Source organism: Barbus barbus (assembly GCF_936440315.1).
Source record: "Barbus barbus genome assembly, chromosome: 12".
Lineage (NCBI taxonomy): Eukaryota > Metazoa > Chordata > Actinopteri > Cypriniformes > Cyprinidae > Barbus > Barbus barbus.
Genome location: NC_136740.1, coordinates 23,460,489 through 23,486,267, shown reverse-complemented (window position 1 = coordinate 23,486,267; position 25,779 = coordinate 23,460,489). Strand labels below are relative to the sequence as shown.

General features: G+C 37.2%; 3 protein-coding genes across 4 annotated transcripts; 2 read left to right on the top strand and 1 right to left on the bottom strand.

Annotated features, from left to right (window-relative positions):
* Nucleotides 1-15: 15 nt before the first annotated feature.
* On the top strand, nt 16-7,946 carry LOC306878270 (succinate-semialdehyde dehydrogenase, mitochondrial-like). Of its 2 annotated transcripts, XM_079430512.1 has the most exons (11): nt 16-128; nt 493-735; nt 2,592-2,675; nt 2,776-2,946; nt 3,059-3,175; nt 3,630-3,773; nt 3,855-3,998; nt 5,355-5,513; nt 5,617-5,780; nt 6,070-6,128; nt 6,757-7,946. In XM_079430512.1, the coding sequence occupies exons 2-11, from the start codon at nt 514-516 to the stop codon at nt 6,966-6,968; spliced, it is 1,476 nt and encodes a 491-aa protein (XP_079286638.1). In that variant the 5' UTR covers nt 16-128; nt 493-513; the 3' UTR covers nt 6,969-7,946. The 2 variants fall into 2 exon arrangements, with proteins under 2 accessions (XP_079286638.1, XP_079286637.1); XM_079430511.1 differs by having other exon boundaries at nt 51-735.
* A 1,229-nt stretch (nt 7,947-9,175) lies between these two features.
* Nucleotides 9,176-21,601, bottom strand: LOC306878565 (dyslexia-associated protein KIAA0319-like; the record flags this gene model as incomplete). Its single annotated transcript, XM_079430993.1, has 20 exons — nt 9,176-9,339; nt 9,479-9,570; nt 10,341-10,431; nt 10,686-10,808; nt 10,922-11,058; nt 11,199-11,358; nt 14,430-14,568; nt 14,666-14,817; nt 15,113-15,261; nt 16,255-16,384; nt 16,468-16,591; nt 16,754-16,982; nt 17,265-17,397; nt 17,489-17,584; nt 17,678-17,765; nt 17,871-17,968; nt 18,055-18,153; nt 18,271-18,427; nt 19,237-19,943; nt 21,562-21,601. The coding sequence occupies 20 exons, from the start codon at nt 21,599-21,601 to the stop codon at nt 9,176-9,178; spliced, it is 3,108 nt and encodes a 1,035-aa protein (XP_079287119.1).
* Nucleotides 21,602-21,815: 214 nt separating this feature from the next.
* LOC306877559 (tyrosyl-DNA phosphodiesterase 2-like) lies at nt 21,816-25,530 on the top strand. Its single transcript, XM_079429395.1, has 7 exons — nt 21,816-22,135; nt 22,444-22,557; nt 22,782-23,411; nt 23,824-23,915; nt 23,995-24,113; nt 24,268-24,438; nt 24,570-25,530. The coding sequence occupies exons 2-7, from the start codon at nt 22,517-22,519 to the stop codon at nt 24,858-24,860; spliced, it is 1,344 nt and encodes a 447-aa protein (XP_079285521.1). The 5' UTR covers nt 21,816-22,135; nt 22,444-22,516; the 3' UTR covers nt 24,861-25,530.
* The last annotated feature ends 249 nt before the right edge of the window (nt 25,531-25,779 follow it).

The following is a 25,779-nucleotide window of genomic DNA, read 5'->3' as shown; positions in this document are numbered from 1 at the left end:
CGCGAACGAATCGTTTAGATGTTTTTTTAAACAGGTTCAACTCATTCCTTGAAAAGATCCGACTCAAAAATTCATCAATCGGACGTCGCTAGCGTCTCTCTCTCTCGAGTCGGATTGTATTTCCTGCAGTGAGTGAAAAGCAAAGAGTTATGCAACACGCAATCAGCTGGACAATTATTATTATTACTTATTATTTTAATCCGTCTTTAGCGTTTTTGGAGTGACCGCGTAAATTAAGATAATTTAAAATTGTCATATGTGTGTGTGTTTGTGTATAAAAGTCGTTAACGTTAGTAGAATATAAATAAGGAGAAAATTGTTAAAGCGCGTGTAATCACGTGTTTTAAGCAACCGCCCTCTTTTCTGGACTGAGCTTGATATTAGACTCCTGCACGCCTCATCCTGCTGACGAACATCTAGGTTTTATTAGACCTGTCAGTTCTTATCATGGGCAGTTTCTATCTCTCAAGAGGTCGGTGTATTCTCCGGCAGGTGTTCTTTGGCCTACCCAGCATGCTTCAGCGGTCGTACAGCCTCGGTGTGTCAGCGCAGCTCCTGCGGACTCAAGCCTTCATAGAAGGGCGCTGGGTCTCCGCTGCATCCACGTTCCCCGTGTTAGATCCAGCCACGGGACAAGAGATCGCGAAGGTGTCAGACTGCGGTACAAAGGAAGCTCAAGACGCTGTCAATGCTGCATACAAAGCGTTTCATCTGTGGAAGAATCACACAGCCAAGGTGAGATGTGGGGAATGTTTTTAATGTGCATGACTGTCATTCATAACTCTTCTGCGTAGAACCTAATTCTTAACTGGAATATACTAAGCATATTTACAAAATACCATATATTTACTACAGTTTCAAAAACATTCTGGGGTGGTATATAATGCCAAGGTGCAAAATCTTAGTACTATATTCTTTTGACTATACATATGATACAATTCTACAATCACTTTACTTTAGTTTAAAATAGTTTTCTCCTGCAAATAAACAAAATTCTTTATGTTGTGTAATTGAAGTCCATTTGCTGTGTTTTACATTGTGATTATTTTCATGACAATTAAGCATGTTTTCCCTCACAATTATCATTAATGTCTTTTAAAAAAATAGCAATTTGAACTAATTACAATTTAAATAAAATTATGAAATAAAAAATGGTAAGTATTCCTGATAAATTAATTGAAATAAAATGATAAACGAATTGAAAAATATTTATATATTAAATATCCAGGGGGGTCTGCAAACCAGTTTGGCGTGACCACCATTTGCCTCACGCAGTGCAACACATCTCCTTCGCATAGAGTTGATCAGGTTGTTGATTGTGGCCTGTGGAATGTTGGTCCACTCTTCTTCAACGGCTATGCGAAGTTGCTGGATATTGGCAGGAACTGGAACACGCTGTCGTATACGCCGATCCAGAGCATCCCAAACATGCTCAATGGGTGACATGTCCGGTGAGTATGCTGGCCATGCAAGAGCTGGGATGTTTTCAGCTTCCAGGAATTGTGTACAGATCCTTGCAACATGGGGCTGGGCATTATCATGCTGCAACATGAGGTGATGGTCGTGGATGAATGGCACAACAATGGGCCTCAGGATCTCGTCATGGTATCTCTGTGCATTCAAAGTGCCATCAATAAAATGTACCTGTGATTGTTGTCCATAACATACGCCTGCCCATACCATAACCCCACTGCCACCATGGGCCACTCCATCCACAACATTGACATCAGCAAACCGCTCACCCACACGACGCCATACACGCTGTCTGCCATCTGCCCTGTACAGTGAAAACCGGGATTCATCCATGAAGAGAACACCTCTCCAAAGTGCCAGACGCCATCGAATGTGAACATTTGCCCACTCAAGTCGGTTACGACAACAAACTGCAGTCAGGTCGAGACCCCGATGAGGATGACGAGCATGCAGATGAGCTTCCCTGAGATGGTTTCTGACAGTTTGTGCGGAAATTCTTTGGTTATGCAAACCGATTGTTGCAGCAGCTGTCCGGGTGGCTGGTCTCAGACGATCTTGGAGGTGAAGATGCTGGATGTGGAGGTCCTGGGCTGGTGTGGTTACACGTGGTCTGCGGTTGTGAGGCCAGTTGGATGTACTGTCAAATTCTCTGAAACGCCTTTGGAGACGGCTTGTGGTAGAGAAATGAACATTCAATTCACGGGCAACAGCTCTGGTGGACATTCCTGCAGTCAGCATGCCAATTGCACGCTCCCTCAAAACTTGCGACATCTGTGGCATTGTGCTGTCTGATAAAACTGCACATTTTAGAGTGGCCTTTTATTGTGGCCAGCCTAAGGCACACTTGTGCAATAATCATACTGTCTAATCAGCATCTTGATATTCCATACCTGTGAGGTGGATGGATTATCTCTGCAAAAGAGAAGTGCTCACTAACACAGATTTAGACAGATTTGTGAACAATATTTGAGGGAAATAGGCCTTTTGTGTACATAGAAAAAGTCTTAGATCTTTGAGTTCAGCTCATGAAAAATGGGGGCAAAAACAAAAGTGTTGCGTTTGTAATTTTGTTCAGTGTATGTTCAGAAGTTCTGATATACATACATGCTCTTTTGCAGGAAAGAAGCATTTTATTACGAAAATGGTTTGATCTGATCAATCAACACAAGGAAGATCTTGCCAAGTTGATCACAGCAGAGTGTGTAGGTATTCTGACCCATTACATACAGGATACAACATTTAATGTTTCTGTTTACAAGGATTCAGATATAACAATTGGTTATAACTCAAATGTATGTACAGGGGAAGCCCATGAAGGAGTCTATCGGTGAGATGACATACTCTGCCTCCTTTCTGGAGTGGTTTTCTGAAGAGGCCAAACGTGTGTATGGAGATATTGTCGCACCTCCAGCCAAGGACCGCAAGATCCTGTTACTCAAGCAGCCGGTGGGAGTGGCTTCCATCATTACACCTGTGAGACTTCCTTCTTCGTTCTGAACACATAACACCATCAGGCTATAGGGTCAATGAGCTAAAGTAAAACTGTCAGCTCCCAGGTGTGATTTATAATTTTCCCTTTTCACAGTGGAATTTCCCCAGTGCCATGATCACCAGGAAGGTGGGCGCAGCACTGGCGGTGGGCTGCACTGTGGTGGTGAAGCCGGCTGAGGATACGCCTCTCTCTGCTCTGGCCCTTGCTGAGGTCTGTCTTTTTCCATGAAAGGCTGCTTAACTTGACATGAATCAGTCTGCAAGATAGCCAAACTTTGTAGATGATCTACCTTTCAAAAGTTTACGGTCAATAAGATTTTTATTTTTTTGAAAGAAATAATTAATCAAGGATGCATCAAATTAATTAAAAGTGACACTTTTACATTACAAAAAAAAAAAAAAAATGCTGCACAACTGATTTCAACATTGTTAATCTTCTTGAGCTCCAAATCAGCATATTAGAATGATTTCTGAAGGAAATTACATTTACGTTTAAAATCAAAAACTGTTATTTAAAATTGTAATAGTATTTCACAAAATTACTGTTTTTACTGCACTTTTAAAAAAATAAATAAAGTTTAAGCATAAGGGACTTCTTTCGAAAACAATAAAAAGCTTACTTATGTATATGACAAAATGAATAATCCATTGTATTTCTTATCTAGCTGTCGGTTCAGGCTGGCATTCCTCCTGGGGTGTTTAATGTAGTGCCCTGCTCAAGAGAAAAGACCCCTGCTGTAGGAGAGCTGCTCTGCACGGACCCTCTCGTGGCCAAAATCTCATTTACAGGCTCCACGGCCACTGGCAAGGTAAAGATCTAATTTTTATGTACAGGCAAACATTTATTGTTCATCATAATATATTAATCACTTAAGTAAATGCTTTTGCAGATACTATTAAGACATGCTGCAGGAACTGTCAAAAGGGTCTCCATGGAATTGGGAGGACATGCCCCCTTTATTGTATTTGACAGTGCTGATGTAGATAAAGCCGTTGCAGGAGCAATGACTTCCAAATTCAGGAACTCCGGCCAGGTGAGTGTATTTCAATCTTAAATTAATTAATGCAAAATATTGTTTCTTTATTTTGGGGAGAAATTTGACCCGTACAATGATCCATAGCACAATTTTCAAGGAAGAAAAGTGAATGTTTGTCATAAATAATGAGTGAAATAGTGAACTTTCATAGTAGAATTATTTCATGCATATACAAATGTCTGGTAAACCTTAAATCACACTCAACTTCTAATATTAAAACGAAATGGGAGAAGGAAGGAGGGATAGTTATAACAGAAGAGGAATGGACAATAATATGGAGGTATCAATGGAAATGCTCCAAGGCACAGATATGGAGGGAGTTTGATAAGATATTTTATTACACCTTCTCAGAAATCAGTAATTTTGGTCACAGTTTATTTTAAGGTGTCCTTGTTACATGTACTTACTATTATAATAACAATAAAGTATGCATAATTACATGCAAGTAGCCGTAAGCCAAACCTTAACCATATAGTAGTACATGTAGTTAATTAATATTACTCAGTACTTAAATGTATAATTACATTGTAACAAGTACACCTTAAAATAAAGTGTACCTTTAATTTTTCTTTGTTGGAGAAAATGTGGAAACCAAAATGCAAACCATTACCATGTTTTCTGGGACCGCCCTGTTATTAAGGGCTATTGAAGAGGAATACATACTGCCCGACAAGTTATCTTTAAATGTGATACCCTTTGACAGTAAAATTTTAGTTTTTTGGATACACACCCTAGGAATGGTTAAAAAGAGAGAAATAACTATTGAAATATATTATTATTGTTGGTGGCTGTTAAAATGTTTGACCAAAAAATGCTTGTCACAGGAGAGGCCTACCCTAAATGTATGGATGGAAATCACAAAGGAAATTTATAAAATGAAGCAAATAACAGCATTTGTAAATCATAAAATGGAACAATTTGCTTTGCACTGGGAAAAATGGACCAAATATGCAACATCTCATAGACCTGATTTTATTCTTTAATCAAAATCTCGATGTTAAGAACGATAACTCCCGATATCTACATAGTTGTTCTTTCTTGCCCTTTTCTTTTTTTTCTTTTTGTTTTGTTTTACTTAATATGTACAAAACATATGTAATCTGTGAATGTATATATGGGCACCTATAGGTATGTAAATAAATGTGAATGTGAGTGTATATATGTGTGCTTTTATATGAGTGTATTCAGATGTATAACATCTGACATGCATCTGATGAAAGTGTAATGTTAATTTGAGAAGTAAAAAAAAGAAAGAAATAGTGTACCATGTAAATACTATGGTGTACTTGACATTTTTGTCACTGTAAACAACTGTTCTCCATTTCTAACCTGTAATGTGTCTCTCTGCTGTAGACCTGCGTGTGCTCCAACCGCTTTTTGGTACAGAGTGGGATCCATGATGCTTTCATGGAAAAGTTGGCGAAGGCTATGGATGCCGAACTGAAGCTTGGCCATGGCTCAGAGCCCACCACCACACAAGGGCCACTCATCAACACCCGCGCTGCAGAGAAGGTGCCGATACAGTACACTAATGTCACTGTCAACAAGCACACACACAGATCATGTGGTTAAGATAATGGGTTTAATGGTGTTGATCAGCTGTTGTTTCCTTCAGGTGGAGAGCCAGATTACAGATGCTGTGGCACAGGGAGCAGTCATAGTTCGGGGTGGGAAGAGACTGGAGGGCTCCTTCATGCAGCCCACCCTGCTGTCCAATGTTGACACTGACATGCTCTGCATGCGAGAGGAGACATTTGGACCCCTTATTCCTGTTGTTAAGTGAGTATTTACTATTTATTGGATTTATTGAACCTCAAATTTATTTATTTTTTACATTGCATATTTATCTGTTTCATTATATATTATAAGCATTACAATTTTGAGTTTAATTTGAATTGTTTCTGAAAATATTTAGGTTTCTTTTTATTATTAAAATTGTATAATTCTTAAATTTTGCTTCTTTTTTTTTTTTACATCATAACATCTTTTGTAAATAGGTTTTAATGGGCTGCTTGTTTCAGCGTGAATGTCTGCCAGCTGCTGACTTTTTTTTTTTTTTCTTCACCAGGTTCAACACAGAACAGGAGGCACTTGCCATTGCCAATGCTTCTCCTGTTGGTTTAGCAGGTTTGTCCATCTGTGCAAATTAATCATGTTTTTTTTTTTTCCTATGTAGTTTCTGATTTTACAAAGTTTTGTTGGACAGTCTCGAGTTTGCCCACTTCCTCACATGCTTGTTTATTTATTAGCTAAGAGTGTTCCTTATTGAAAGCATGTACAATAGACTACATTACAATTTTTCTAGTTAATCGTTTGACAACAAGGCGAATTAGCCAATCATGAAATACTCTTAGATACAAAGGGGTTAAAGGACCTCTCATTTTATTTACATCCTAAACACTAAATCAAAACAAAGGGGTTATTTTGAATATGTATTTTAAAATATCTACAATTTTAAAATCTATTCAAATTTATTAATATAATTATTATAAATATTTCACAACGTTATTTTTTTTTTACTGTATTTTTAATCAAATAAGTGTAGTCTTGCTAAGCATAAGAGACTTAAAAAAATAAAAAAAAACTTTTTTATTCTAAACTTTTGGTTGGCAGTATATAGCCTATATATATTTTCTTTCAGCTTCACTGTACCCTTATGTGTCTGGATGGTCAAGTAAAGCAAACAACAGCAACATACCTTATAACACTTTTCTCTTTCTGTGGCATAACATTCAAAACTGTTTTCTTTCATCAGGTTACTTTTACTCCAGAGACATCAGTCAGATCTGGCGGGTGGCTGAGCAGATGGAAGTGGGCATGGTTGGGGTCAACGAAGGTCTGATCTCTACCACAGAAGCTTCATTTGGTGGAATCAAACAGTCTGGAATGGGCAGAGAAGGGTCCAAATATGGCATTGAGGAGTATCTAGAAATAAAGTACATGTGTTTGGGGGGACTCTCTCTTTAAAGACCGTGCTTATTAGCAGGCAGTATGTCGTTATTTAGGCAATACTAAAAACATGAATCCACAAAACACTGTGAACCATTCTCTTTTAATCATATGTAACTGAATAATGACTATACAGACATTTCATTGTCAGGATATTTTAGATATTTGTTGCAAAAATGGGTACAAATTGTCCTCTTTGAGATTCCATCCATCGTAACTGATTGATGTAACCTAGTTGCTCTGAAATAATAATAAGAATAAGAATAATATTGAACACAATTTTTTATCACTGAAAAATATCTAGACATCCTTAAAGCAGGATAAATTTACTTTTGTGTTTTTGTGTAAGATGAGATGAGAGAATATATCTTGAATAGCTAAAGTTTATTCTTCTTACTCCATTTGATTTTAGACTGAAAACGACTTTTTGTGTGTGTGTGTGTGTGTGTGTGTGTGTGTAAATTCATTTGGGTACAAAAAAAGAAAACCCAATTTACAATGAAGTACAGTATGTATACATATAGAGCTGGGGGTGGATCCAGTTAGAAATCAAAGCACAGTCTTTCTTTAAAAACAAAAATCATTTAAATGTTTAACTTACTAAGTGTTCTATTTTTGTAATTCTAGAAATAGAGTAAGATGTAACATTGCCTGTGATGGAATGTTTTTGGGTGCTCATGCTGCTGGATAGAAACATCTGATTTGAGGTATTGAAGCATAGAGATTAGTCAAACAAGTTAAATTTGTCATTGTGGCCAAATGTTGTAATTTCCAGTGTATTTTTTAACTCTGTTGTAATGTTTTTTTTTTAATTGTTGTAAATATAGATTTTCTATTGATATACTTAATTGTATTGTGAAGTATTACATGTATGAAAATATTTAGAAGTATATTAATTTTCTTACTTTGGGAGAGAAATTTTGCAGATAAGCACATGAAGGTACAAAGACTAAGCATACATTTGAAAGCCTTGGTAAATAAACAACTTCTGCTGTTCGTTTAGTTGTGCCATTTTCATCGCTAATTTAAAATTAAGTCTGCATATGCACACTAAAACACAGAATTGCACATATTGCATTTCTGACACGGATTCTTTAAATGTTGAACCTTTGGTTATAAAACAGTCTTAACCTCTGGAAAGGGCCATATGTCTTTAATTGTTTTGCATCTCCAGCTGCATTAAAACAAAAAAGAATATATGAGAAATGCATCTACTTGTCACAATATGCCTGATACAGATGGCTTCTATTGCAATTCCAGCTAAAGCGGAAATTTTGTAAAAGGATGTAAAACCAGAATGCTATAAAGACAAAGACCAATGTACAGTATCGGGACCAAGACGGAAATACAAATAACCCATAACAAAATTAGTGCATTTCAATCAGGCACATTAACATTAAGAAAGTTCAGTAGAAATAAAAAAATGTTGCATAAAGAATCATGTTATTTGCTTTCTTTTTTTATTTTGCTTTTCTATGCATCAGTTATTTGCAACTTCTTCCCAAAATGTATCATAGAAGCATCATAAAAATAACTAAATAAATAACTGATGTCAATTGAGTTCACTGCGTCACTGAAACATACAACCATTATTAAGAACATATTGAGGACAACTTTGTGTGAGTTGAATGCACATGTCTTTATATTCAAAAAGAATATGCGGTCCCACTTTATATTAGGTGGACTTAACTACTGTGTACTTACATTGAAATTAATAATTTGATACAATGCACTTATTGTGTACATACATGTTTTTACATTGTACTTATATTTTTAAAAATACCTATTTGTAATTACATCTGTAATTAATTTCTGTAGTTACATTTATAATTACACTGTTGACCCATCCCTCACACCTTAACCCACCCTTAAACCTACCCATACCACCAAACCTGTCCTTAACCTTACCCGTATCCCACCTCAATAGCAGCAAAAGTGTTTTAAAATACAATATGACCACAATAAGTACACTGTACTTATTTTCTGATGTAAGTACATAGTAGTTAAGGCCACCTAATATAAAGTGTGACCGAATATGCTATTGGTAATTGAAAGTATCATTCAGCAAACCGGTGAATATTCATTATAAGACCAAATGCATTCAGTAGTCAGTAGTTTAGCAGCCCATTCGTTCAGCCAGTCTTTTGTCTGCATCTGTATTTGTGGCATATTCAACAATACCCCTGCAGTGTAAATATCCAGATGAAGAAATGTCCATGTAAGACTTAACCCTCCACAGGACAAAGGCTGAGAGTGTCTCCATTTCTGACCGCTCCATTGGCTCTGTTCCGAGCTTTCCCGTAGTTGAAAAGGTTGTCCTGCTCACTGTCCAGCTCTGATTCTGACATCATCAGGCTGGAGTTGTGCTCTGTGCTCCTGTGTTTAATGTCTAAAGATGACAAATGCAGAAAAGTGAATGCAGTAACTGCAATTACAAGCCTCAAGAAAGAACTACTCTAAAGAGCATCAACCTTATTTCCTCACTGCAAAAATACTGTGAAATAAAATAAATCGGTTGTGAAACTTACTGTACTTTGGCTGAAGCTCCAACCTCTCCTGCTCGTCCATGTTGTCTAGTATTGTGTACTTGGTTTTCTTCCTCACTTTAGTGCGTCTCCCTCTACAACAGTCCAAAACAAACACATGAATATAGAAACTCGTACCACAGGTACACAAAATCAAGTCATTTTAAAAAAGGTTCCTTCTTTCCCATAGAACAAAAAACTCAGTCACTTGTCAAAAAAAATCGATTGCAATGATTCCAGTAAGAAAATTGTACAGGAAAATTGTAGAATTTCTATCTATATATTTGGAACCAAACTTGCTGTACAAAGGATTTAGTTCTTATCCTGTTCAATTTCTTTGCAGCAGCTTGTTTACTCAGACAATGTACACAAAAGAGAATGATTTATATAGGACGCCAATGGATCCCAGTAAAAAATAAAATAAAATGAAAAACATCATAGGATTCTTGAGTCTTAGAATCTCATTGGAATGATTCAAATTATGATAGAAATTCTAATGAGAACAATTTTCTTATTGGAATCCTTTAGGATTTTTTGACAAGGAATGAGAAATGGGCGTTTCAGCTCATAATTAAAAATCTTATTTTGTGTTCCAAAGTAGTAGTCCTACAGGTTTGAAATGACATGAATAATTGAGGACAGAATTTACATTTTTGGGTGAACAATCCCTTTAATACTGGACTTGTAGTAAATTTTAATTAATAGAAATTTAAAAAAAAATGTGATGTGTGTGGCAATTCGTACTTTCTCAGTAAAAAAAAAATCTAACTGACCTACACTTTTGAACAACAGTTTATTTGACATAACTCATGCCACATATTTAAACAGACAGTTTGTCTACATGCAGTAATGGAATCTTTATCACCTTTTACAGCAGCAGACACAAATCCAGCTGATGGACAAGAGGAAAATGATTGTCACGAAACAAGAGATTGTGACATACAACACGCTCCAGTCTGTGAAAGGAGACAGAAGATTAGCCCTCAGCCTTTCCATCACTGTAAAACATTCTAATGATTTCATGACAGAACATCAGCAATATCCTGAGATTATTTAGCAAAATGGAAAGCATCAATAAAGGTGTGTCATGTTAGCAAAATTTCATGGGCAAAAAAGGTTCATTGTCAGTAGTATAGTGCTGCATGAATCTTATTTGAAATTTCTTATTTACATGAATTCACTTATTTGAAGACAAAGAGGTCACACTGACCGCAATTGCTCTCGCCATCATCAAAGAAGCGGAGAATGGGGTTCTCCATCCAAAGAGGGTCACAGGAACAGCTCTTTGTAATGGGATCACACTGACCACGTCCAGAACACAGCAGCAAACACACTGAAATATTCACAACCAAGGTAAAAGCAGCAAGACTGCATTATCAACCTAATTATTTATTATATGGCTGTTGTTCTCAGATTTAGTGAAATTAAATGGAAAAAGTCACTTACTGACTGTGTCCACTCTTAAGACCTTAAAGAGCAAGAAGTCAGTTTTCTCTCGCAAAAGCTGGTTTCTCAGCAGATGAGCAAGCTTAGGCCCTGGAATTGTACCATCGGGACCCTGTACTGAGAACCTAAATACAGTGCTAAAGACAAAAAACCCTTGTAGACTTTAACTAAACAAGGGTTAGTCTCCAATAATTATGATTATCTTAATTTAATTTAGAACTACATTCAGTTCTCATTTAGATTGGTTCTGTGAGTTTGGTTGTCGTATGTGTAGTACCTGATGTCTGACTGGCCATGCAGGCCCTTCAGTGCAATGTCTGAGTCCAGAACATGTAGTAATGCGGCCAGCTGTCTCACCACTGTCTCCTTCTGCTGCTGACTGACCTGAGCCACGCCCACCTGCAGCTCAAGCTCCACCTCCTCTCGCTCGCGTGGATCTGCACACAAATATCAATGGCATCAAATGAGCAATTTGTAAATTGATAGAAAACAAAATGACTTGAATATGCTATGAAAGTAAAAGATATACTGAAAAGATTTATTAAGGATAACATCATTCTGAAAAACAGTACCATTCAAAAGTTTGGGGTCAGGTTTGTTTGTTTTTTAAGATGCAGTCCGTAAATTATGCCTCTTTGTCGCCATCTCTGTTTGAAACCTTCAAATGCAGTTATTTGTGGAATTATCTTCTTTGCGTGGGCTGTGCGTCGGCGCGGCTCCTCAGCGCGGATGTCAGTCACCACACCGGTGTGTATACTGTACTTCGGAATCAAAGATTCTAGCCTATGTCTTGGAACTATGACCCAAATAAGAATTTTCACCAGATATCGTCATCTGAACAAGCAAGTAACAAGTCTGCCACTTTTGTTCTAACCAACTGAGGAAAAAAGCATTACAATAAATCATGCTACCAATGGTGATTAAATCTAACGATCGGTTAGCTCATATCACTTCAAAACGTGCAAATTATTATTATTGTTATACTTTATTCTCAAATTGTTAATGTTAACAACATCAGCACTGTGTGACTACGTGTATGTAGTGCATGTAGATTTCAATTTCTGTACAGTAATCTCTAATTGTCTTTTATTTATAACCCAAAAAGCAAATTATTCTTCCTTAGAACTGGTTCTCTTTAAAATACAAATATTGTGCAATCCCACGTAAACTATATTATAATCTAATTTCAGTCACTTGTGTTTCATAAACACATAGTAATTTCTGGATTACAATCCGCCATAAAAATTAAAAATTTAATTATTCCAGCTGCTGTGAGATAGGGCTATAAACAATCCGCCACCTGCAGGATCCTCATGTGTGATATAGCCAACTAGCTGGGAAAACTTATGTTTACAGATGTGACATCATGACGTGGCAGCATGCTCGACTTTCCCGCCAATTCCTTACCAGTACCACTCAAATTACAACCCGAATTCTGGAAATGTTGGGGCGTTTTTTTTTAACTTGAATAAAATGAAAACTAAAAGACTTTCGAATTACATGAGCCAATATTTTATTCACAATAGAACATAGAGAACATAAATGTTTAAACGGATAAATTTTACACTTTTATCCACTAAATGATCTTATTTAAAATTTGATGCTTGCTACAGGTCTCAAAAAAGTTGGCACGGGGGCAACAAAGGGGTGAAAAAGCAAGACATTTTGAAAAGTTTTCAGCTGGGAGAACATCTAGCAACTAATTAAGTTAATTGGCATCAGGTCTGTCACATGATTAGCTATAAAAGGGATGTCTTAGAGAGGCAGAGTCTCTCAGAAGTAAAGATCTGTGAAAGAGTGCGTAAAAAGATTGTGGAATAATTTAAAAACAACATTCCTCAATGTCAAATTGCAAAGGCTTTGCAAATCTCATAATCTACAGTGCATAACATCATCAAATGATTCAGAGAAACTGGAAGAATCTTTGTGCGTAAGGGACAAGGCCGAAGACCTTTGTTGGATGCCCGTGGTCTTCGGGCCCTCAGACGACACTGCATCACTCATCGGCATGATTCTGTCATTGACATTACTAAATGGGCCCAGGAATACTTCCAGAAACCACTGTCAGTAAACACAATCCACAGTGCCATCTGCAGATGCCAACTAAAGCTCTGTCATGCAAAAAGGAAGCCATATGTGAACATGGTCCAGCAGCGCCGTCGTGTCCTGTGGGCCAAGGCTCATTTAAAATGGACTGTTTCAAAGTGGCAAAGTGTTCTATGGTCAGACGACTCCAAATTTGACATTCTTGTTGGAAATCACGGACGCTGTGTCCTCTGGGCTAAAGAGGAGGGAGACCTTCCAGCTTGTTATCAGCATTCAGTTCAAAAGCCAGCATCTCTGATGATATGGAGGTGCATAAGTGCATACGGTATGGGCAGCTTGCATGTTTTGGTATATAAAGGTTTTAGAGCAACATATGCTCCCCTCCAGATGACATCTATTTCAGGGAAGGCCTTGTGTATTTCAGCAGGACAATGCAAAACTACATACTGCAGCTATTACAACAGCATGGCTTCGTAGTGGAAGAGTCCGGGTGCTGAATTGGCCTGCCTGCAGTCCAGATCTTTCACCTATAGAGAACATTTGGCGCATCGTTAAACAAAAAATACGTCAAAGATGACCACAAACTCTTCAGCAGCTGGAAACATATATCAGGCAAGAATGGGACAAAATTCCAACACTAAAACTCCAGAAACTCATAACCTCGATGCCCAGACGTCTTCAAACTGTTTTGAAAAGAAGAGGAGATGCTACACCATGGTAAACATGCCCCCGTCCCAACTTTTTTGAGACCTGTAGCAGGCATCAAATTTGAAATGAGGTCATTTAGTGGATAAAAGTGTAAAATTTCTCAGTTTAAACATTTGTAATGTTCTCTATGTCATATTGTGAATAAAATATTGGCTCATGTGATTTGAAAGTCTTTTAGTTTTCTTTTTATACAAGTTTAAAAATGTCCCAACATTTCCGGAATTCGGGTTGTAGAAAACATTATTTTTAGCTTACTGTTGTGAATTGGGCTAAGGTAAGGAGATAGTTTTGAACACTGGCTGGTTATGAACTTGCTCAAAAATAGATTTTGGACCATTTTTAACAAAAAAAAAAAAAGTAACGGACTGCAGCTTTAAGAAATTAATAATTTAATAATTATTCAGCAAGAATGCATTCAATTAATCAAAAGTAACAGTAAAGATATTTACAATGTTACAAAATAATAAAATAAATGTTTTTTTTACTTTATATTCATCAATGAATCCTGAAAAAAAAATTGTGGTTTGCACAAAAATAATGTTCAAATTAGAATTTGTAAAAACACTTTAGAATATCACTTTTTTTTTATTGTATTTTTGATCAAATAACTGCAACCTTGATGAGCATAAAAACATTAAAAAATTCCCCCGACCCCAAACTTGTAAATGGTAGTGTATTCTTAGCAGGGCCGACATGCCAAATAAATTATGCATTCTGAACATCTAACAACTGTTTTGAATGAGTAATATCGTACCAGGGCGTACTTCCACAGTGGCTGTGGCCATGCTTGAGCGGCCCTGGATATCCGTAACCCGGAGCTGGAACAGGTACGTTCCTTCTACCAGGTTGGCGAGGTAAAGAAAGGCCTCATGGTCTGAACCATATAACACATCCTACTCTCAATGCATGTGAAACAAAAAAAAGAGATTATCAGCTAAAACACTGAGCCGCAGCAAATGGAATAGAAAGAAATACAAATCTCTCACTCACGCCGGCAGCAGGGCTCTGTTCATCTCTGACCCAAAGAAAAGACACATTTGCTGTCCCGCTGTTGGATACGGAGCCCCTGAGCACTAGAGAGTTGTTGGGTAGAGTGAGTGTGTGGCTGCCGCTGGCATGGGTGACCAGAGGCAAGCTTTTTGCTGTGAATTTAATAACACACAGAATTGCTGGAAACTTCCTAGAATATTTTATGTCTTTATTTTTATAGAAATAAATTATAAAATCTTTATATATAATATAAATCTTTATATGTCTTTCTTTAAAATAAATGCCATTTGGTTTGCTATTTTCTGACATGCATGCATTTTAAATGTGGATTAGGTGTTCAGAAATGTTTAGGGGTCAGTGTATTTACATAAGAAAGAAAAACATTCAAATTACAGAAATGCATGATGTATGTTGCTTCTATTTATACATTTGCTTGATTATGCTCACCTTCTTTAATGGTGACGGTCAGGACTGCGCTGTTTGTTTCTCTCTGCTGATCTGTCACAGTCAGCCTGAACTTGTAATTCCCAGATCTCAGGCCAGTCGCTATGGCAACTGCTTTATTGGCATCTTTTATCTTCAAGCCTGGAGGGCCACTTCACGGTTACATATGAGGAGAGTGGTGATGGCACATCAATACACTTTACAGCAGAATCCTTCACTATTCATGCAACAATAAGGGTAAGTAAAAAAATTTAAATGTTTTGAAATGTGTTCTGAAATACGAGACAGTCTGTAAGGTAAATATTCAGAAGCAGGATGAAGCAATAACAGATACTTATGAACTATTCAATACGCCACATTTGTCCTGTTGTTTATGGAGTTGGGATTTTTGTGAATCGATTGTTTTGTTTCAATGAACTGGTTCAAGATTTATTATTTTCAAGACTTCACATGTTTCCAGATGCCCTGCGATATTTTACATGCTTTAAAAATATTTTAATAAAATACTATGTACACTACTGTTAAAAAGTTTGGGTAAAATTTTTTTCAAGAAATTAATGCTTTTACTCAGCAAGTATGCATTAAACTTACTGAATTTAAGACATTATTACAAAGAATTTCTATTTCAAATTATTGCAGTTCTTTTGAATTTCTGTTTATCAAAGAATCTTGAAAAAAAGCATCATGGTTTCCACAAAAATATTAAGCAGCACAACGGTTTTAAACACTGATAACAAAAATTCATATTTCTTAAGCACCAAATCAGCCTATTAGAATGTATTCTGAAGTGTCATGTGACACTGCAGACTGGAGTAATGTTTTTTTTTTGGTAATATTATTTTACAATATTACTGTTTTTACAGCATTTCTAAGCAAATAAATACAGCCTCAGTGAGAAAAAGAGACTTCATTCCAAAACATAAAGAATTTACCGACCCCTAAGTTATGAATTGTAAATAAATGTTTATATAACAAAATAATACATTATATATAATGTAATAAAATAATAAATTATATATAATTTAATTTAAACATATTTGCAAACAAATTGTTTAGTCCATGAACCAGTTCATTGTAAAGAACCAACTAGATGATTCATTCATTGACCAGACATCACTTGTTATGCCAAGTCAGTGTGCTGGTACCTGATCAAGTCCCATTGGTAGCTGATGATGGCCTGATCGTCAGTGCTGTCACTGCCATTCAACATGATGCTGTTGACTGGGAGGAGGATTTGCCTGTCTGGTCCTGTTATAGCGACTGGTGCTTTGTTTGCTACCACACACAAAAAATTTCAATTATAAAGGATGCATAGTTTTTCTTCATACACACTGATAGGTGAAATTGATTTGTTTTACCAGGCAGTACAGTGACTGAGACAGTGTCTGAATCCTGCTGACCTCTGGAGTCTGTGACAGTCAGCTGAAACATATACTGACCCTCCTGGAGATCAGAGAGCTTCAGGAATGGTGATCTCACATCCTAAAAACATCAATTCAAATCAACTGCTCAACATGTTCCTCTACCTAAATTTACCTAGATGTTAACCATAACTGACAAACTCCAAAAAGTGTCCTTAGCAATGAAAGACCAACTTCAAAACATTACATTTGTGCACTATAAGAAAAGTAAAGATCTTATTACCTGCATGGTGACCTTTTGGGTCAGGCTGCTGGGATGGAGAGTCCAGAGGTAGCTTGTAATGGTGTGGTCATCCGTGCTGTGGTTACCCCACAAGGTGAGGTGGTTGACAGGCTGGGTGACGACATGGTCAGTGCCTGCTTTGGCCTGAGGAGGGTCATCTTTTGGTATGCTGACCCTTACTGTGGCAGTGCTGGAGTCGGCCAGCCCATCAGAATCAGACACTGTAAGCCTGATGTGGGCCAAACAAAAATCAGGTTAGGATAATGTTAATGATGTTAAGCCAAATTCAAAAAAGCCCCAGAAGAATTGGCCACCAAAGATTTCAACAGCTTCAAAGACAGCCACCCAGCTTTATATCAAGCTGATGTAAAGCTGCTTTGATACAATTTGCATTGTTAAAAGCGCTATACAAATAATAGTGACTTCACTTGACAGCGAATGAAAATTGACAACTGCACAATACACAGGCCTATTCATATAGTACAATCTTGAAGACAAGCTAAGTCCTTACTTGAAGGTATATTCTCCTGATGAAAGATTTTGTAGCTGCAGTACAGGTGTATCAACAGGGCCTTCAGGTTTCCAAAAAGGGCCGTCTACCTTCTCCCACAGGTAACTGACTATTCCAGCATCATCCACGCTTTCTGGGAAGCATCGGGATTTACGTTTAGTTAAAAACTCATGACTTAAATGATATAAAGAAACAACGGAGAGAAACGGACACAAGCTACATACGACTGCCATTAATGATGAAGATGGAACCTTCTTGGAGAAGCACATCTTGGCTCTTGGGCAGAGTGACGGCTTTTGGAGGCTTGTTTATATTCAATGCTGTAGATTGAAAAATAAGGCACATAAACATAATGTATGCTCGATAAATAATATTATCTAAAGAAGTATGATTTATAGAAAGTGCAAGTGTACCAGGGCGTACTGTGAAGTTCACAGCACTTTCTCCATACGCTTGCTGCGTTTTCACACTCACTCTGATGGTATAAACACCCACTGAAAGCTGCAATAAAGGAACCAAAGATTTTTTTTAGAAACAGACAATTGTCTCATCTTCTAAATGATCACTTGGCAGTCATAGTGAAAGTGCCAAGGATTTGAATCTCACTTCTGTAATTTTGACAGATTTGTTGTGCCATCCCTCCATTATTCCATGATGTCCATCCGGTGAGGTTACCAAAATCCACTCATACGTGTAAGGTGCTTCTGAGGAAAAATGCACCATCAGCTTCACTTTAAATGCAGAATTATGATTCAGGAATGCACATTATTCCAAATATAGAAGGCCATACCTGCACTGTTATTGTGATTTATAGACGCAGTTAGTTCAACAGTATTTTGAGGCAGTGTTGCTTCCACAGGGCCACTAATGGACACAGTCAGTGCTCTTACTGAACACAGAGAGTGTGTGAAAAGAAAGTATAAAATAATCTGAGTAATAATAATGATGCTTGAATTAGTAAGCACCACTAATAAATGGAAATGATGCAATAACACATCTGTAGCACCTGGCACTTCTGAGATCGTTCGCGGTGTGGCCTCAGTGCTGGGTGGAGTAGTGAAGGAACTACTGACTGTGCTGAACCTCGATGGCTCAGTGCTGACGTCTTGCAGGACGTTAGGTGCAGCAGCTGCAGATGAAATGTTCTCTGGGTCTTCTTTAACCTTTAATGATAAAAAAAAAAATGCTTTTCTTTACTACTCAGCCGTGTCAACACAAAGCTTGTAAACTAATACAGGACACCAGAAGAAGGCAATTAAAGAAAAAAGTGAATAAAAAATTTAACAAAAAGTGACTTTAAGAGGAAAATGATGTGCTGTTTCCAGATTTCACACAGCAGATGAGACATGAAAGACTGATTAAGCACTTGGCCAGAGTGAAAGTACATTTAATACACCATGTTTCCCAATGACGCCACAACATTAAAATAGTATCATGACATTTCCAGCGATGATGAATTGGCATTTTTGATTACCATGCAAACAGCCTTGTCAATTTTATATTGATATTAAAAAAATTTAATTTAATATTTGTATATAATCTTTACTGTATAATGTATATATATTCATTAATATTACATATATATACTCTATACTGTATGTAGTATTACATATATATATTATATAAAATATGTAATTTATTCCTATGATGCTGAAGCTGATATTTCAGCAGCCATTACTCTTCGGTGTCACATGATACTTTAGAAATCACTCTAATATGCAGATTTGGTGCTCTTATTATTACAGTAATACTGAAAACAGTTGTGCTGCTTAATATTTTTATGGTGATGAACAGAAAGAAAAAAAAAAAAACAGAATTTATTTCAAAATCTTTTGTATCATTCTAAATAACTTTACTTTTGCTCAAGTTAACGCATCCCTACTGACCCCAAGCTTTTAAACAGCTTTTACCTGTCCGTTTTTAATGTCTTGACGATGTCTGAAAATAATATGCATGAATCTGTAACACTCACCCTTGTGTTAAGTGTCGTGATTACTGGGGGCGTAACATCAGAATCTGCTTCAGTAAGAGATGATTTGCTTTCATTCCTCATTTCTGGGAAGTAACTTGGAGGAAAGGGGCTGCTTTCAAGAGGGCCCTGCACTGTCGTCAGTCTTTCACCAACTCTCTCTGACTCTGATTGGTTGAATTCTTCTTTTCCTTGAACAACTGGCCAATCATATAGCCCAGGCCGATTTTCTTGTTCTACTGTTGCAGCATCTCTGTCTTCAGCTCTTTTGTCCTCCAAACTTCGGAAACTCTCGGCATACTCAGCATCAGTGTTGTCCAAATCCTGAATGCCTTCTAACAAGGCAAGGTCCTTCATGGGGTCCTCAGATCCCCTGTGCCTGGGCAGGGGCTGCCAGTTGTTTGGGAAAGATTCTCCTCGAACCAGGGATTGCAGAACCAGTGTCTGTGGGGGCCCACGTTGCAGAAATGCCAGGAGAGAGTCAGTACCGGGTCTCTGCTTTGGCTGGCAGTTTTCTTTGCGCTTACAACTGAGGACATAGCAACGACGCTCAAAAAACCAGGCCAGGTCACAGCCTGAGAGATCGCAGCAGGCCCGTGCACACTGGGCTAGAGACGACACATCCGGAACCCGCAAAATACTGCTGCTCCTCAACTCCGGAGACACTACACTCTCAGAGTAGGTTGCTGCCTGCCAGCACTGTCCCGATACTACATCAACAAAAAACAACAAATGCATGATGAAAGATATTGGGGTTTGTCATTTTAGATTCAGGATACTAATATAAAAACATGCTGGACAACTAAAACCCCTTTATACAGCCCACTGAAATGTCTCCAAAAAATCTGAGTTTCTCCAGTGTCTTTCTGTGCTCAAATGATGACAAATTAAATGGTAGCTGATAAGTAAAGCACTAGCCAGATGGCAGAATTTCTTCACTGCACAAAAAAAAAAAAAAAAGAAAAGAAAAGGAAGAAAGAAAATATGTGAATTTCTGAGGCCTCAAAATAACAACACGATCAACGCTTTGCTGGAAAAATATTGTAAACAATCTATAATGCTTTCTGCCCACTGATTTGCAGTTAATACTTTTCAGTAAGTAAAAGGCCTTCTAAAAATTCTAAAAATGTCCAACTTCAGGTCATGGTACGTGTATCTTTCTGTTGGGAAATCTTTAGTAAACATGAGAATAACTTTCATATTATTACTAATATTTTAGCATGAGCATTTACCGGACTGAAGCTACTGGACTTTTTTTTTTTTTTAATCAAATTAAATTGTAAAATGTTTTTCCCCCTCCTATTAATGAATCATAATAGCCTGGTAAATAAGCTTTCTATTGATGTATGGTTTGTTAGGATACGATATTTGGCCGAGATATAACTATTTGAAAATCTGGAATCTGAGGGTGCAAAAAAATCTAAAGTTCTTAGCAATGCTTACTATGTAATGTAATATTACTAATCAAAAATTAAGTTTCAATATATTTATGGTGGGAAATTTACAAAATATCTTCACGGAACATGTTCTTTACTTTATATCCTAATGATATCATTAATCATTTTGACCCATGTATTTTTGGCTACTGCTACAAATATACCCGTGCTACTTATGACTGGTTTGGTGGTCCAGGGTCACATATGCATATAATATTTTTATATATAATTTGTCTAAATGTTCAATAAATTTTCATTTAAAAAAATCTGATTATTACATACATACATTATTATTATATTAATGTAACGCTTTACATGATTAAGTTACAGGTGTATGGGGCTCTTTTTAAATGTATTTACGGATTCTAACTGATCCAGAATGGCAGTGCAGACTTGTCTTGGTGGTGATGTACAGTAAGTACTGAAGAAATATATACTTGCCTCTGATACAGAAGAGCAACACAAGCAAGAGAACTGCTGAGAAGAAGTTCATGATGCCACTGCTGCTTTTTCACAGCGATGGATCCTGACGGTCATTCCCTCTTCAAACTTAGGTTAAAGACAGGCTAGAGTATCACAAATAAAACGGACAAAAATAACAAGCATCGATCAATTAATAATATTTCAAAGCAATTCTAGATCCTATTTGTGGCTGGGCCTTTTGTGAATTGATTTCCACTCTTCATAGCAACCAGCCCCTACAGCTCAGATACCTCTGGAGAAATCTTACATGTGATACTAAAATACATTGTACTATATGCGTTATGTTATAGTACATTATATAACACAACTGGCACTAGTTGTTACATAAAATAAGCAAATCACTAAACACAACAGGGCTAAACAGAAAGCCAACAGCAAGAATGTGCGCTATTGTGAGTTGTAGCTGTACCAGTGGGATGTGACGCTCTTATTCCAGCATCTGTTTCCATGACATCGAGAATCAGCTTCCGCACTGCTGCTCGCGCTGGATACACGCTGCTGGAGTAATGCTGGGATGAAGGTCAGGTATTGCTGCAGTGGTGTTGAGATGAAGGTATTGCTTGGAAGATGTTGAGGTGTATGTCTGCGCGAGGGAGTGTGTCAGGCAGAGACGAGCATGGGGGGGGGGGGGGGGCACGTGACGTCATATCTGTGACACACAATACATCAAAGGGGCGGGGTTAAATGGTCAGTTTCGGAAGGCTGACTTCTCTTATTTTAACGCTTCGTTGTGTTTTTAAGTCAGTGTATATTCATTATTGCAATTTATTAATCTGTTCATTTATTTATACCATGAAGTATGACAAAACGTCCTGAGATTTTAATGTGTTTCGGTTGCCATTGCCACTTAATCTGGCTCGAAATCGAAACTTAACAGCAGCTGCCCTACAAACAGAGAAAGAGAGAAGGAAAGAGAGAAAGGGTGATGCTTTATTCTTGAGATTTGGGATTTCAGAGTTATCTTCAGAGTTCATCTCGCAATCGTGAGTTCAAATCTTGTGACTGTAATTATCGTACTTGCAACACTGTTTCTCAGTCCTATTTAGTGCTTATTTAATGTAGGCCTATAGTAGTTCGACAAAAAGGTAAATTTAATATAAATTATGTAAAGGTGTAAGATTATGTACATATGGAAATTCAACAGATACAAAATTATTAAAATTATGAATGACGTCTAACCTGTTGTATAGTTTTCATACTGTTGGTATATATTGGACATAATGCATGCCTGTGACTAATGGGCTAACTATGCTTTTCATAAGCAAATGCTGAATAAACTTGTTCATGTCAGGTTTAACTTGACTTCGTAGTAATCACTGTCAGGAAAGGATCAGTCCATAGAACAGAAATCGAACCTGAAACATATGTTCCCTATTAAAATGGATAAACCACCGTGTTCACCGAGGTAAGTAAATTATTCAGTATTATAGAAGCATTAAGAGTTTTTATTTGTAGTTAATCAGTGTCAATGTTTACAAACATGTTTGTGTTGGTTAGACTGTGTAATTTTTAGATTTCAAAATGTCAAGATACTTTTGTCATCATAGATATTATGCTGCTACAGTATTTTGTTTTTAATTGACTAAATGTATAAGCAAAACAATTGACTGTCTTTTTTTTCTAAAACAGTCACACTTGCTCAGGAGAGCCCCCTGTAGGCTGTAACGACACCAAAGTTCAGGGGAAAACTGAGAAGCAGAAGAAGAAGAAAAAGCAGAAAAAGAGACAAAGTGCCACATCTCAAATGAAAACAGACAGTGAATGCTCTCAGGTCACTGTTGAAGAGCAGTTATCACCCTCACAACACCTGCCTGAGCGCCTCGAAAACAGGTCTGCAGGATCAAAGCACAAAAAGAATACCCGAAAAACAAGAAATCAATCTATTTCACCTGCAACTTCTCCTGCAAATTCCTCTCATCAAGATAAAACCCAGAGTGCACAGCAAACACCAGCTTGCTTTACCTGTGACCAGTCAACCCAGACAGAGGCTTCCCAACTCCAGTCCGTCCAAACACAGTCAACACAAACCCCTCCGATCCAGGGCATACACACGCCAGCAACAGAATGCAAGTCCACCCAGACAAAACAGTCTAGTTTTTCCTTGCAACAGGCATACTGGGGAAGATCTTTCACAGATCAGTCAGCTGATGAGCAGATAACCCAGTCCAGTCATCTGACACTGATATGCTGGAATATAGATGGTCTGGATCCAGATAATGTCTTTGAGCGGGCCAAAGGTCTGCTTTCACACTTAGGAAAGTAAGTGTTGCCATTTTTAAAAGAAATATATTTTTAGGATGCAAATGTCTTTAGACCACATTTTAATACAATATGTTAACATTGTACTGCAATGTCCAAGCATCAATACAATATGGTTAGTTTTCCCTAAACGCTCCCATTTGTCAAACAGGTACTCCTGTCCCAAACTTGTTGAGCCATTGTTACTATATACTAATAGATATACTCAAGAAACAATCAATGTTTTGAACCTACAAATAGGTTACTTGTTTCCTTTTTTATATTAGGTTGAAATAATTATTTTAACATTAATAGCATTACGCATGTCTACAGCATTTAGCACTCTCACTTATCTAAAAATACATAATGTATTACAGAACCACTTACAAAAAGACTTATATGAATGAGCTACCAAGTTACGATTTTAATGCAGGTACCGTGCAGATGTTATACTGTTGCAAGAGCTGGTTCCTGTTTGTTTGAAGATTTTAAAGAACATTATGAACGATTATCAGTTTTTGCAAGGTATGTCAAGGATCGCATGCAAACTTAATATATAAATAGTGTTTCTCTGGTATGAGTTTTATATCATTTTGTGTTCCAGGCAGTGAAGATGGCTATTTCACTGGCATTTTGCTCAGAAAGGACAGAGTGCAATTCCTCCAGAGCAATATTGTGAAGTACCCCACCACAGAGATGGGTAGAAACCTGCTAATAGCACATGTAGGTTTTTGTTATCCATTGGATAATTGATTTAATTCAATATTATGAATATTGCTTTTTTCCATTTGACCATATTTATAATGAAATGGTCATACTGTAAATTTAGAGCATTCAAAATATTTAGCTTCCTGTTTCTGTTTACATTTTTATTTAGGCAAGCTTTTTAGGCCATCCACTATGCATTATGACATCTCATCTGGAGAGCTGTAAGGCAAGCTCTCAAGAACGCTTGAATCAGCTGCGGAGAGTCTGGAAATGGATGAAAGAGGCTCCACAGGACCACACAATTATATTTGGAGGAGATACAAACCTTAGAGATTGGGAGGTTGTGTATGATACTAACATGTGTTTGCCCTGATGTTCTCAAAATCAAGACTCAATACTCCGTAAAAATGTGATGTGTATGAATGAATGAATGAATGAATGTAAGTTTGTTTGACGTGTTTATTATGACAGGTGAAGAAGCTCGGGGGGCTGCCGGATGGTATCTCTGATGTGTGGGAGATGCTGGGAAAACCAGAGGAAAGCAGATACACCTGGGACACATCCATCAATGATAACAATGAAATTCCTAATTCTATACGCCTGCGATTTGACAGACTGTTCCTCAGAGCAGCTGCAGAGGGTGCCAAACTACAACCAGAAAGCATGACCCTGATTGGTCTGGAGAAGCTGAAGTGTGACTACTTCATCAGCGATCACTGGGGCATCCTTTGTACTTTCAAATTTGGAGCATCAGAAGAGTAGCATGTCACTGACTGCTATTTTTTAATGGCCTGCACTTGATTGAATGGGTTGTTAAAAGGATAGTTCACACAAAAATGAAAATTCTGTCATTAATTACTCACCCTCATGTCATTCCAAACCCGTAAAACCTCCATTCATCTTCGGAACATAAATTAAGATATTTTTGATGAAATCTGAAAGCTTTCTGATTTTCCATTGACAGCAATGTAACTGAAATGTCCTTTTCTGGGTCTGGGAACATTTCAGTTACATTGCTGTCTATGCAGGGTCAGAAAGCTCTCGGATTCCATTAAAAATATCTAAATTTGTGTTCTGAAGATAAACAAAGGTTTTACGGGTTTGGAACTACATGAGGGTGAATAATTAATGCCAGATTTTTTATTTTTGGGTAAACTATCCCTTTCATAGGTTAATAAAATATAGTTAATGGGTCATAAGCACATGCTTTTTAAACAAATCACTGTTAATATGAACTCTGAACTAATCTTTAAATGGTCACGGATAATCATAAACTGCTGGGAGAATAACCTGTTGTGCCATAGACATGCCAACATGCCATAGAAGTGGAAATAAACCTGCTATTAAACAAACTATTATTGGATTTTGAGGAAAATGTTTTGGCCAACAAATATTGTAAATAAAAATGTGTAATATCAAAAACACGTATGACAGCTTGCTCCAACCTGTCCTTTATGAACAATTCCTGCAATTTGCTAAATTCGTCCCTTATTTTTCCACTAGAGGGAGCTCAAAGGACAGAATATGATTCATGCTGTGACAGAACATCAACCCTAAAAAAAACTTAAAGCTCTGTTATTCATTTGGTTCATTTATTTTAATTCATGGTATTCTGGGTTTGGAACATAGTATGTAATTTTACATAGCATATATGATTACTTCTACTGGTGTTTTTTTTTTT